General features: G+C 41.3%; 1 protein-coding gene across 1 annotated transcript in view; it reads left to right on the top strand.

The window, feature by feature from the left end:
- LOC125901349 (uncharacterized protein C14orf132) overlaps positions 1-6,245 on the top strand; it is a 43,065-nt gene extending 36,820 nt beyond the window's left edge. The window contains exon 2 of the mRNA XM_049597007.1: positions 2,133-6,245. Coding sequence (XP_049452964.1) covers positions 2,133-2,369 — 237 coding nt within the window. The 3' untranslated portion in view covers positions 2,370-6,245. The remainder of the gene's footprint in view (positions 1-2,132) is intronic.
- Positions 6,246-13,248: the final 7,003 nt, after the last annotated feature.

Raw genomic sequence — 13,248 nt, 5'->3', positions numbered from 1 at the left:
TGCAGAGTCATTTAAAACATTAACTATGCTAGTGCCTCTGTGCAGCCACATTAAAGCTGTAGTTGGTAACTTTTATATAAAAAGATACTTTTCATATTTTCTGAAACTGTCTTTACTGCCTTTTAGCACTTCTAACAGCCCTACCACCAGTGAATGTAAACAACCAATCAGAGCGGACAGCTCTCTAAAGCCCAGTTAAGACCAAAGATACGCAACGAGACAAGTTGAAACAGGCAACTACGGCTCTGCCGTTCTGCAACAGTATAAAAACCTGCCCGTTCACACCAATGCAATTAGATGAGATGCTGGATCATCTCTATGCAACACCTCTCTGTACTTCTGTTCTGGTTTTCAGCTTTTCAGGCTTATTTTGTGGCTGAATATAATTTGTAGCTTCTTGATATATGAATGAGGATAGTGATAGTGAGATACTGGCTACAGCTGCAGCCAGTTTACAACTGAAAAACAGAAATGAAGTGAGCATCAGATGGACTGTATTCATAATCAATACATCACATTACTATAAGTAAGCAGCGCCAGTTAATCAGTCAATTAGAATGTGTGTGTGAGGGGGCATAAGCATATACAGCGAGTAGCAGCAGCGACCCATCGTCCGACACCGGCACATCGTCAGGACAGAAACAGAGGGCTTAGTGAGGACAGAGCACCTGCCGCAGCAAGCAACCACGCCATCTGTAGTCATTTTGTCTTGACCAGCCAACCCGGTCTTACTCTAAAGTCACTGAAATTCAATGCTTGGGCAGTGAATGGTGGCGCCAGACACTGAAGAAAAAAGCCGCCATTTCATGTCAGCATGACACGCGGCCAATTGCTGTTATAGTTAAATCATGGCAGCAGGGGGAAACGCAACGTGACGAATGACGGTTAAGGCGGCGAAAGTCTGAGCAGTGGAGGTGGGAGGGTCCAACAAACACTGACTTTCACCCAGAAAAATGGTGTTTGCATCCCATAAGATTCTAAAGCCAAACCCTGTTCTTTTTTCCCAAACGGTAAATTTCCTGTAAAAATGGAAGTATATTTTGAAAGAAGATAATGCATGTAACAGGCAGAACTTGACATGGCGTCCCAGAACATCAACAACCAACACACCCAGGGTAGCTTTCACTTTATATCTGGACATGGAAGGTCCGTGACCAAACATCGAAATGGGATGAGGCCTGAGTGAGAATGTGTTGGGCTAGCCTACTTCACTACAAGCTGACTGATGACATGCTTTACATTCTAAAACCAGCCGCCGCCAGTTTGATCAACGGAGTTGCAGGTGACACCATCACATGGCTTCAGTCGAACTCAGACCAGCCAGTTCACACCACTGCAACTTTTCTCTGCAACGTTCTAAACTGGTTTCATCTCATTGAGAATCTTTGGTATGAACTGGGCTTGACGCAGCTGTCAATCAATTCGATTGCTCCGTGAACTGCAATCAAACTGTCAAACTCTGCAGCGCTGATCAAATATGAACCAAGATTCTGTTACTGCATTGCCTGTTTCTTGCCTGAAACATATTTTAGTGCACTGTTTAGCTGTAAAATGAGAAAGGTGGTCCATCTGGTAGAAGGTGCTTGGTACTTGACTGTTACCAACATGGTGGCCAGGTCTCTATATACTGCCAGGAACAGCTCCCTGATGAAGATATCCTTTATTTTGCTGGCCTAAAATTAGTCAAATTCATTTTTTTATGTTGTTATTTAATATAGAAGTGCTAGAATTGGAATCAGTAATACCTACCAAAAGTTTTTAACTAGGCTCTGACATATATTAATAATCAGTCAGTTGATTTAAATGTTGAAGTGACTCAGTGATGAATCACCCTCATGCATGAATCAGACATCATATATGGAAAAAGATACAGAAAAAATAGAATTGCATGGCAAATATTGAATACTGTAGAGACCCTCACAAAATTTTACACATCATGTTTTCAGGGGAGGTCATGTCTTATTAACAGAAACTCCCCCTGGCTCCCCTGGAGTTCACACCATGGCTCCAGTAGCCAGAGATTGGAAAAGCAAAACCTGAATTAAACATCGGATTTCAAATGCCTCACTACTCTTTCCTAGAATCGAAATATATTCTAACCCTTCTCTGTATTGGCCCACCTCCCCTCCTAGATCCCAGTTATGACGGGAGCCTTCATGGACTCCTCGCCCAACGACGACTACAGCGGTGAGCACTCCCTCTTTAACTCCTCGGCCAGCGTCCATGCCGCTGCCTCTGCCGCCTCGGTACACGGCCAACAGGATGAGCAGCAGTCCATGTCCAGTGATGCCATCTGGCTCTGGATCGCCATCATCGCCACCATAGGAAACATTGTGGTGGTTGGCGTCGTCTACGCCTGCACTTTCTGATGAACATATGCTGACAAAGACAAACACACACACACACACACACAAACACATACATCCTGCTTTTTCCGGATATCTGGACCCCTGAGCGAGGCCACGCTTTGTAGACAGACACTCTCTCTCTCTATGTCTCTCTCTGTCTTCCTCTGTCCCCCTCGCACTTGGATTTTGGATCAGATTGAGTCCCTGAGGGTGTGGAAGTTGTGATACTAGACAATAACATATAGACTCCTCTATTTCTTCATCAGAGGAGAAGACTGAGACTTGGCTGCAGTCGTCGGCATGGAGCATTTTTGGATGCTACAACTGTTAGTTTGAAAAAAAGCTTTTGTGTTTGACAGCTCTTTAGTTAAAAACAGAAACATCAGACCTGCGCTCTCAAACAAGAATCAAAGGAACACTGTTGGTTTTTTTTTCTGCTTAAGTTTGTTTCCATGTTTCTCCTCAGACAACATCCTCACTTATAATGCAGAGACGAGAATGGAGATTAAATGGGGCTTAAGATCCAGGTTGATCCGGGCCATCTTAAACATCCACCAGATAGTTTCTTAGCAATTTAGAGCAGTGCTGTTTAATTATGCGGCTGAACAGAGATGGTGAATGTTAAAACATTTAGAAAGTGCTGGGATTATTTTCATGCCAGGCAGCCCTGAGGCCCAAAACACTGGAGCTCATTTAAGAACTAATTTGTGGATGAAATGTGGTGTATATAGTATCTAAACAATTTTACTGACAGGAAACAAAGAACAGACACATTTAAAATCTCATAAGAATGGTTTCCGCAGTGCTAACTGAATTATACGCAGTGAACGATGGCTGTATGATTAGATGAGTAGAGTAAAACTAAGTCAGCCCCCTTGAAATGAATGATCCTGTTGTCAAATACCTACAGCAATATTCACCAGGGGTTATTAGAAATCTAATTGTATTGTCATGGTCTGTTCAGGCATGTTTAGATATTATCTACAGATGTCAACAAATACAATTAAAAGCACAAATTGAATCGCAAGATGACGTAGCCTACTTTGCTTACTGCACCTAATTATTTTGTACTTCTTTTTTGTCTTAAAGGAACAGGGTGTAAGATTTAGAGGGGGTTAGGATTGCAGATTGCAACCATTAAAAACTTCTCCTGGTTGGAATTCTTTCAGTGTTCAGGAGGTTTTTACCAGGAGCCGAATTATACACAGAGGTCTCCTGGTACTTGACTGTACCAGGAGAGAGGTGATTAAAAACAGTAAAAACACTAAATAAAGCAGCTTCATGTTACAAATCAGTACTTCTGCTACGCTGTTCAGCACGTCATAAATGGTCCACTCGCCAGCATCGGCTCTTGTACGCTCACCTATTTTCTCTGATAACTTAATGTGTGCTCACTTATTAGTGATCCAGGAGGTTTTTACCATGAGCCACATTTTCCACAGAGATCACCTCATCTCTAAAACAGACCAAGGGTCTCATTTATAAACATTGTGTATGCACAAAGTGAGGCCTGAAAGAGGCGTACGCCACTTCCAACACAAAAGTTGTGATGAATAAAAACTTTGACCCATGCTTATGAACATTTTGGAGACGGAAATTGGCGAAGCAGTTGGTGAGGTGGAAGCCTGAACGTGGGAATTGTTGAATATTTTTGCCGCCTACTATTTTTGGCTTTTGTTCATATGTACATTTTAAGTATGGATCCTACGCATTGTTTTGTAAACAGGACGTCAGGCCGAGGGAGGCTCAGGTGAAGTTTTAGAGTCCTCACAACACTTGCGGAGTTCCCATGGGAGAGGGGGTAGCAGCACAACCCCACCTAATGGTGGCTTACCACGCTCACGTGTGTGTGCTTGCGCACGAGACCAGCGAAAGCACGTGAACACACAAGCACGCACATGTCAGAGAGGCAGTTAGAGCTGCAGGCTACAATGAGGCTAAAAACAGAGTTCAAATGACGTTTTTCCAAACAACTTTTTATGTCGGGGCGTCAGGGCTACACTTGGATCACTACGGACGAGCAGTATGGAGATATTTTGTGGTTTCAGTTATGTGTTTTTGGACGTTTGAACCTGGGACGCCGTAAGCCTCCATTAGGTGGAGTTGTGTTGCTACCCACTCTCCCCTTGGATCTCTGCAAGGGATGTGAGGACTCTAAAACTTCACCTGAGCCTCCCTCAGCATATGGGTGAGTAGATAATGGTTGAATTTTCATTTTTGGGTGCATTATCCCTTTAAGAGTCTCTTAAGCCATCATTGTCTCTTCCTTTCCAAAACAAACAGATCAGGGATCTGATTTATAAAACAATGCATAGGATCCATACTAAAAATGTATGTACGGGCAAAAACCAAAAATGGTGTGCGCCCAAAAATATCCAACAATTTCTACAATCAGGCTTCCACCTCACCATCTATGTCGCCGGTTTTCAGTCTCCAAAATGTTTGTAAGCATGGGTCAAAGTAGCTCCCATCAAGTCTATTTTTAGAGATCACAATCCCACTTTTGCATGGGAAGTGGCGTACACCTCTTTCAGGCCTTGATTTGTGCATACACAATGTTTTTAAATGAGACCCGTGGTGATTAAAAGCAGTAAAATAACTGAAAAAAAGCAGTTTCCTAAAAAAAAACAAAAAAAAAATGTGTTATTCTGACGCTGCTAACTACAGTGGCTGACACGAAATCGCTAAAATGCCACTGCCTATCAAGAGTCAGTGTTTGTCCATTCTGCGCCACTGCAAACATGATGATCTCCATAGATGGGGACCCACTACCTATGTAAATATGAATGGCTCATTCTAAGGTAACGAAAACAGGAATCATATTTTTAGGTGATTACACACCAAAGAAAGCATACTTATTATATTCCATTTCTGCAAATATATCCTCACTAACTCCTACACACTGGACCTTTAAAGTACAGCTTGTATTTCTTGTCACTCAGAGTTAATCTTGTCAACAGGACAGAGCAGATGTGGAAAACTGGTAAATGTATGTTTTTTAAAAGTGATTTAACACCCATTAGATCTGTGGTGAACTTTGTGGTAACTGTATACTAACGTGAGGAGGGAAAGGATGCCTCAGTTCGAAATGAAATGTTGTCAGGCTGTCCCTCTAAATTCGTCACTGTTCAGTAAATTAGCTTTTGTGTTACTGTGGAATCTGGAGGCAGCAGTCTCCATGGCAACTAATCCTCGTCCTAATTGGGGAACAACAGCTGTACTCTGAGACTCGAGCGTTAACCTGCAGCCACTGATGCCATTTATGCTTTTTATTCGGAGCATTTAATAACCGCTCGCACACAAAGACCATCACAGGAAGCATTGCACTGAGTTTAAACAAATGTAACATCTGGTAACCTTGATTTTTTTATTTACTTGTGCATTGCTTTACACTGTTTTATTTCCATTTCTTAAGACAGTGAGCTGCTATAGGAGAACTGATAGAAATGTTAGTAATTTTGTTTTTCTGAATGTCACTTTAAAGTCAGTAAGTAGTTTTATTCTTTATTGACAAACTGACTGATCTATATATTTAGACAGAGAGAGAAATAGAAAGAGACTACTCCTTTTTTCAGTGAACTTATATATTTTTTCTGGGGTTTCGGGGATAATGCCAACATGCTTTAGGTTAAAAGATACAAACCTGTCTTGTAAACACCATACTGTACATGTTCAGATGTTCATACACTGCGAATTACAATACTAGCTGTATCAACTGTACCGATGTGAGGGGAAATTCAGAAATTCAGACACTGTTATTATACTTCTACAATGTTCAAAGAAGGACTTTTCAAGCCTGTTATTTTTAATAAATGGTTGATGTAGAAATACTGTATTTAGACATGTTGTAAACCACATACACAATGCTCCTTTTGTAAAGACATATGCTACTATTAAAATTTCTGTATTAATGCATTTTGTTTTTCCTCTGTTGAAAAATAAGAAATAGTTCATCTGGAAGTTCAGTGTCAAGTGCAGAATGATTCACTCACAGGAAACATCGCTGGCTAAATGCAAACTCTCGGCTGCCTGCGCACAGTGTGATCATGCGAGAAGGTGTTTTAGCTCCATCTTTTCTCCGTCTCAATCACCTGGCATTGTTCCTGGGGAAGCCAACCCGCGCTGACAGACATCACCAGTTGCTGCTGAGCCATCAGGTGAGATTGATGCTAAGCTTAGATGGCGCCATCTGTCATTTTGACACAGGCACAGGTTGTTTAGACACCAGCTGGATTCACTCCTCTGTGGACCCCTGCACCCTGCCATCTCTCTCTGTCTTCACACTGGTTTTGCTGAACCAACAGACTGTGCAAAAAGTTACAAAAACATACAATGTGAAAACAATGCTCTGGCCTACATAAAGAAAGGCAGGATATTTACCCAAAAAAAAGAAATGCTTTAAAGTTTTTCTGCCTGCAGCTGATATCTTTATTGAAATCCCAAGAGCTGCAATTAATTTTATTTTACAAAGTGAGCTAACTTTTTACTGAAACAACAAGACTAAAGTCTAAAGCCATGCTAGCTGTTCCATGAGGCTTTATGAAAGCATATGCTCCCAGGGTCCTTTACGACTCATTAAGGAGACCCTTCAAAGGGTTTTATGTTCTCAGCAATGTTTTTGCCCTGGGTCCAATGGTCAGTGTATGTTTTCCAAAGGCAATATGTTGTATTCACCCACCTACAGCTTATAGCCGACATATGTTACACTCTTTGAAACATTTTCCCTCAAGTTTGTGGTCAAGATTGTTTTCTTGACATTGACATCTCCACATTTTTACCTTTCAATCTCAATATGAAATGTCATCTTCCCTTCAGTTTTTTGCCATTTGAACTGCAAAGACAGCCATTACCAATCTCTTACTGTCTTAGTCTATACCAAGAAATTTATAGAACCCTGAGAACATGATTAGCCCAGCTGTGGCCTACTTAAAGGAATACTTCACCTGCAAAACCACCATTTGTATATCAGTTATGCACCATGTGTTACCTTGAATTCATGAAGAAAACTTAATTTTTCCCACCCCTCCACGGGGAACGAAGAATAAAAAAAATAAAAAAAGTATCTTCATTAATTGAAGTCAATGGGGTCCACATTTAACAACAACAAAACTATATCAAAACATCTGTTCACAAACTCTCACAACTCGTGTAGTAAAATCCAGGTCTCATTATCCAGTTGTATGTACAATACAACCCAAACATATAGAATATTTTTACTCAAACAAAAACACTTCTCACTCCGACCTCGTCACATATTGATGTTTGGTCATGGACTTTCCACGTCCAGATACAAGGTGAAAGGTACCCTGGGTGCGTTGGTTGTTGATGATCTAGGACAACATGTCAAGTTTTGCCTGTTACATTGTCTTCTTTCAAATACACTTCTGTTTTCACAGGAAATTCACAGTTTACATACAGTCTCTTTCAAAATAAACGCATGTCGGTACAACATCATGAGTTATTGTTTTTTTCCTTCAACAACAAACGCACGTGGTTGGGGTTAGGCAACAAAAGCATGTGGTTGGGTTTAGGAAAAAAGAACAGTGTTTGGATTTCTAATCTTACGGGACGCGAACACAGCTCTCCCAGGTGAAGGTTGGTCCAAGGTTGTTGGATCCGTCTGTCATTTTTTCCTGAAATTCAAGGCAACACTCAATGAGTAGACTAACTGATACACAATGGTCATTTTGTGGGTGAAGTGCTAACACCAGCATGCTATCATACTCATGATGACAATAATGCTAACATGCTAACAAAACTACATGCAACCTGTTCACCATCTTAGTTTAGCATGTTAGCATGCTAACACTAGGTAAGTAGCATCAAACACAAAGTACAGCTGAGGTTGATGGGAATGTCATAATCGCAGGTATATGGTCATGTTTTGACTTGATGGTGGCACTAGATAAAAAAAGTTAAGGGATCACCAGATTTAAGACAATTTATCCTGACGAGATGAAATGTCTTTATCAAATTATCGGATAATCCAGCCTGTTCTCATACCAAAGTCATCAAATACCGAAGTTTTGTCAGTTATCTGGGTGTTAGATACAGACGCACAAAGGCACCTTTCACAGGGTTATGAAACACACTGGCAGGTGGCAGTTTGTAACGCTGCCAGTAACACCACAGGGTAGTTGGAAGAGATGGATGGATCCAACAAACCCTGGACTTTCACCTAGAAGCTGACTGTTCACTCTCCATGTGAATGTTGAGCCAAATCATGTTTTGTACTAATCCTAACCATATATTTGTGTTGCATAAGGAACTAAACATGGATATAGTAAGGGGTTTTAACGAGGCATGCATGTAACAAGCGTAAATTTACATGGCTTCCTGGAACATCAACAACAGACACAGGAGGATACCTAACGCATCATATGCATACATGAAAGTCCACGGACAAAGACGCAATATTTAAGGAACTGGGATGAGAACGCCTTGGGTAATCCATGTGGTAGATGTCAGATGTAGGAAAAAAATAAGTCCGCACACCAGGCAGCTCCCATTTAGAAAGATTACAATGCAGAGTGACATTTAGAGCCCACAGCTCTTCCTCAGACTTCTGATGAATGACAGAAGGTCACCATCTTAAATAGCCATAGTGCCTGAGCCAGTCATGTGACATGCCGCACCTGTTGCCCATGTTCATAATAAAAATAAACCAAGAAAATATATATACATAGCTGTGTTCAGATGTTTCACAGAATAGATTCTGTCCTGCTGGTGGCAAAAGAGATAAAGTCAGGGGGTCACCAGAGTGCCATTCACTGGGCACCATGGACAGGATCTGAGCCAAATTTGATGGCAATCCATTCAACAGCTTTTGAGACATTTCACCAAAAACTAAAAGTGTCAACCTGGTGGGAGGAAGGGGAAGAGTCAGGGGATTATTGGGATCTCTGGGGACCAGTAATGTTATTGCAGTCGCTCAGTAGTTCTTGAGATACTTCAGTCTGGACCAAAGCGGTGGACTGTACAGCCAACAGTCTGACCGATCAACATTGCCTAGATCTATGGAGCGTTGCCATCATTGGAGTCACGAGGCTAAAAATCCTCAATATACACAATGATGTAAGATTGTTTGTCTACTATACAAAAAAGAAATGCTTCTTTACTTTTTATGGGTACAGTCGATGCATTTGTCCTTATAGTTTGAGATCCACTGCTAGCCAACATTACTGTTACCCAGTGAATGATTAAGTAATATAACCTTTCTATCATGACTTTACACCCACACCTGAAATCCACAGCATCACAAGTGCCTCTATTACTGTAACAGTCATATCCAGGATGGCTTACTCCCAGAAGTTAGTGGTTGCAAATCCCTTTCACCCTGAGGAGAAGTGTTGTCAAAAATATTTAGAGATCACATTCATAATTCCATGAAAGGGTACCTACTGCTCAACCTTTACACCGCCTTACAGACTGAATCAGCCCTTCCGACACTGAAAAGGCAGCTCGGTTTCATAACATGTGGATCAGCTCCCTTCAAATTCGCCACGGGCTTTTCTGATCCCCCTCGGCAGAGGAGATAGAGCTGGAAGTAAAGTCGGCTGCACCCGATCTTTAAACAACCTTCACATTGCTTCCTCTGCTTGTTGTGCCTCTCCTCTTTATCCGATCAAGCGACTCAGCTGTGGGAAGAAAAAAATAAAGTCCCAGGAGCCTCACAGCACCGCAGCTGCCGACTCCTAGAGGCGAGGGAGTTTAAAAAAAATCCCCCAGAAAGAGCAAGATGAAATGGATAACCATTGACCTTGGCTGAGCTAATCTATGCTAATGCATGGTAATTATTAGACTTTCAGGTGAGAAATCCACAGTGGCTAAGACTTAATTTATATGGTCTGCGTGAGGTAAGACCGGCTTTGCCTGTGAATAATAGATAATGTTGTTAACTTAAAGCCAGGATGAGATTAATCAGTGTTAAAAATATGAAAGGAAAGGGAAGGAGAGGAAAGCAAAGGGTGTAAAACAGGAAAAGGAAAGGAGAGGTTGTCTGTCTCCTCCTGTGTTGCCCTTAAGTCTCACAGGATGTAACACTTCAGTCCAACTCCTGTCCAGTCGAGAGTGACAGCCTGGTGATGAGGTGCCGGGTATGCTAATATATGCCAAGCCGCTTAGACACATCTTGTCAAACTGTCACTTCAGAGACACATGAGAACGTACAGTATAGGTCAATAATTATCCCATGCCGTAACAAAGCTATACATGACCATCTCTATAATGTGCCACATTAATAAGTCACAAATTGTTATTTGTGACGAAAGATTGCAGCTGTAAGAGAAGAGGCAGGAGAGGCTGTCTGCCACAGTGTGCAAGTGTCTGGGCTCACAGTATGTGGGGGTGTAAGGGAGTGAGTAATACTGGAGCTCCTCAGTTTCATCAGGAGCCTGCATGTACACTTATCCATCAATGAAGATAAAGGAATGGAAAAAACACAAATACACAATAGTATTTGCTCTCCTTGTTTTTATTAGCTCCTACTTTACAGTAATTTGTTTTGTTGAAGGCTAATTAGATTTAAAGTTTCATTTCTTTTGACCACTTATGAAGTCAACTCTGATTTCTGGGTTAACCAAAGTGGTCATGTGAAAGGATAAAATGGTTCTCTAATACATTTTATAAATTATTAATGTTTATTCGACAGTCAATTGTTATGGCAGCTAATTATTGGTTAAAAAAAAGTGAAATGTGCCTCCCTAATAGGAGACATCATAGATGTTCACTGTACACTAAAGATAAACTTTGCCCACAGTCAGTATGTTTATATGACAAAAGAGAAAATCAATTTATTGTGTTAGTCCGACTAAAACTGGACTTTTAAAACGCATGTAAACATGTTAGTCCAACTGAAATTGTACTAAATTGAAATTCTCAAAGTCAGACTAACACACTGAAATAATGCAATCGGGAGTCGAATTACTCTTGCATGTATACAGTCAGTTGGACCCAAACTGGTCGAGGCGCTCTGCTCATGCTCCACAGTGTCCGCCCCGGGTTTTGACCCAGAAGTCGAAGCAATAAATGTGTAAAAGAAGGAGAAGCCGGTAACAACATGGCAAAATCTACATCCAGGGCTGTGCATTTTTGGATGGATGAAATCTACCATGAGTCTACCATGGTGCCAGTTTGCTGCTAGCTAACCGTAACTAACTCGTTCGTCAAATGTTTGGTCTATCACGTAGTAGGTTAACCGGAAAAACATCCAATACTACCAAGCTGAAAGGGGGTGTATTGCCACCTATTGTAGCAGAGTCGGACATACTTCGGTCAATAACTCCATTCCCCTCTTGTGCTTGTAGGGCAAGGACAGGAGTATGCTTAAATGTAGGGATGTCCCGATCCAGCTTTTTCACTTCCGCTCCAATACCAATATTACAGCCTTGAGTTTTGGCTGATACCGATACCGATCCGATCCAAGCACGTATTATACATATTCACTTACTTTGTTGTCAGTCATGTTAGAAAAGGTTTGATCAAGCGATATTACTCTAACAAGAACAACTACTTAATCGGGTTAGTTAGAATGATCCACAACAGTTGGTATGAGAAACTGACCCATTTATTGTTAACAGGGTTAAATAAACAAACTTTAAACTTGAACATTAACATTAAATAAAAAATATAGCTGGTTTGCTTTGGCTGCTTTGGCCCCTTAATAAATAGAAAATAAATCAACACAAGAAATCTTTAAAATGTCTAACATTGAAATTAAAATAGCAGCAAGACTCCACACACTTGTGCTTTGGCCCCCTAATAAATAAAAAAAAAGATTAACACCACAAGACATTGTTGGCATTTAACAAACAATGCAGCCTTTCCTTTTCAGTTATTTTAGGAGTGTAAGTGCCAGCCTGGTGCTGCTGTTTCCTGGGACCAACAGAGGGGACAAAAAACCACACACAATATTGTACAACTGTTTAAACAAGCAATAGTCCATCCATGGCTCCAATTTCACTAATTGTGCCCAAAACAATGCCATCAGTGCTCTTTACTTAAACATTAAGCGTGTAAGCCAAATTAAATATCACTCTCAAAAAACCAGAGCAGAAAACAAATAGTCAGTTAACTAAGTTGACCGCTACTCCTCCTACCCTTCATGTGTGTCTGCCCTCTGCATGCTGGCCTGGTGGATTGATAGTAAGAGTCGGAGCGGATCACTGGAATGAACTGCTTGAATCACAGAGCGCTGGGCTGGCCGGAAAATCGGACTCCTTGAAAAACTGGATCGGAGTTCTTGGATCTGCATTTTTCCATGCAGTCCGATCTGATGCCGATGCCCGTTTTTTGCTAATATCGGCAGCCGATTCGGATCGTGACATCCCTACTTAAATGGCCTAGTCAAGCTCAGTCAGGATCATGGCCTAATTCGACTTAACTGTGCATGTAAATGTACTGACTGTGACGACACAAAGCTGGTTAAAAATTGGCAAAGTTTGCCTTTTTTTATAAACACTTAAAAATGTTAATGTTACAGTAAAGTTTTTCCCATTTTGTTTTAAAGTTCATAGTGTCGGATTTAGGGGCATCTATTGGCAGAATCCGTCTGTGCGGAGTTTGCATGTTCTCCCTGTGTCAGTGTGGGTTTTCTCCGGGTACTCCAGCTTCCTCCCACAGTCCAAAGACATGCAGGTTAATTGGTGACTCTAAATTGCCCATAGTTCTGAATGTGAGCATGAATGGTTGTCTGTCTCTATGTGTCAGCCCTGTGATAGTCTGGTTACCTGTCTAGGGTGTACCCTGCCTCTCACCCAATGTCAGCTGGGATAGGCTCCCCCTCACAACCCCTACCAGGATAAGCTTTTACGGAAAATGAATGAATGAATGAAAATCGGCAGAGATGGTATGTTCATAACTATGTCTTCATTAGCATATAATCACCTGGCAATAATAGTTT

Source organism: Epinephelus fuscoguttatus, linkage group LG14 (genome assembly GCF_011397635.1).
Source record: "Epinephelus fuscoguttatus linkage group LG14, E.fuscoguttatus.final_Chr_v1".
Lineage (NCBI taxonomy): Eukaryota > Metazoa > Chordata > Actinopteri > Perciformes > Serranidae > Epinephelus > Epinephelus fuscoguttatus.
Note: the sequence above shows the minus strand (reverse complement) of the source record. Positions and strands in the feature narration are given on the sequence as shown.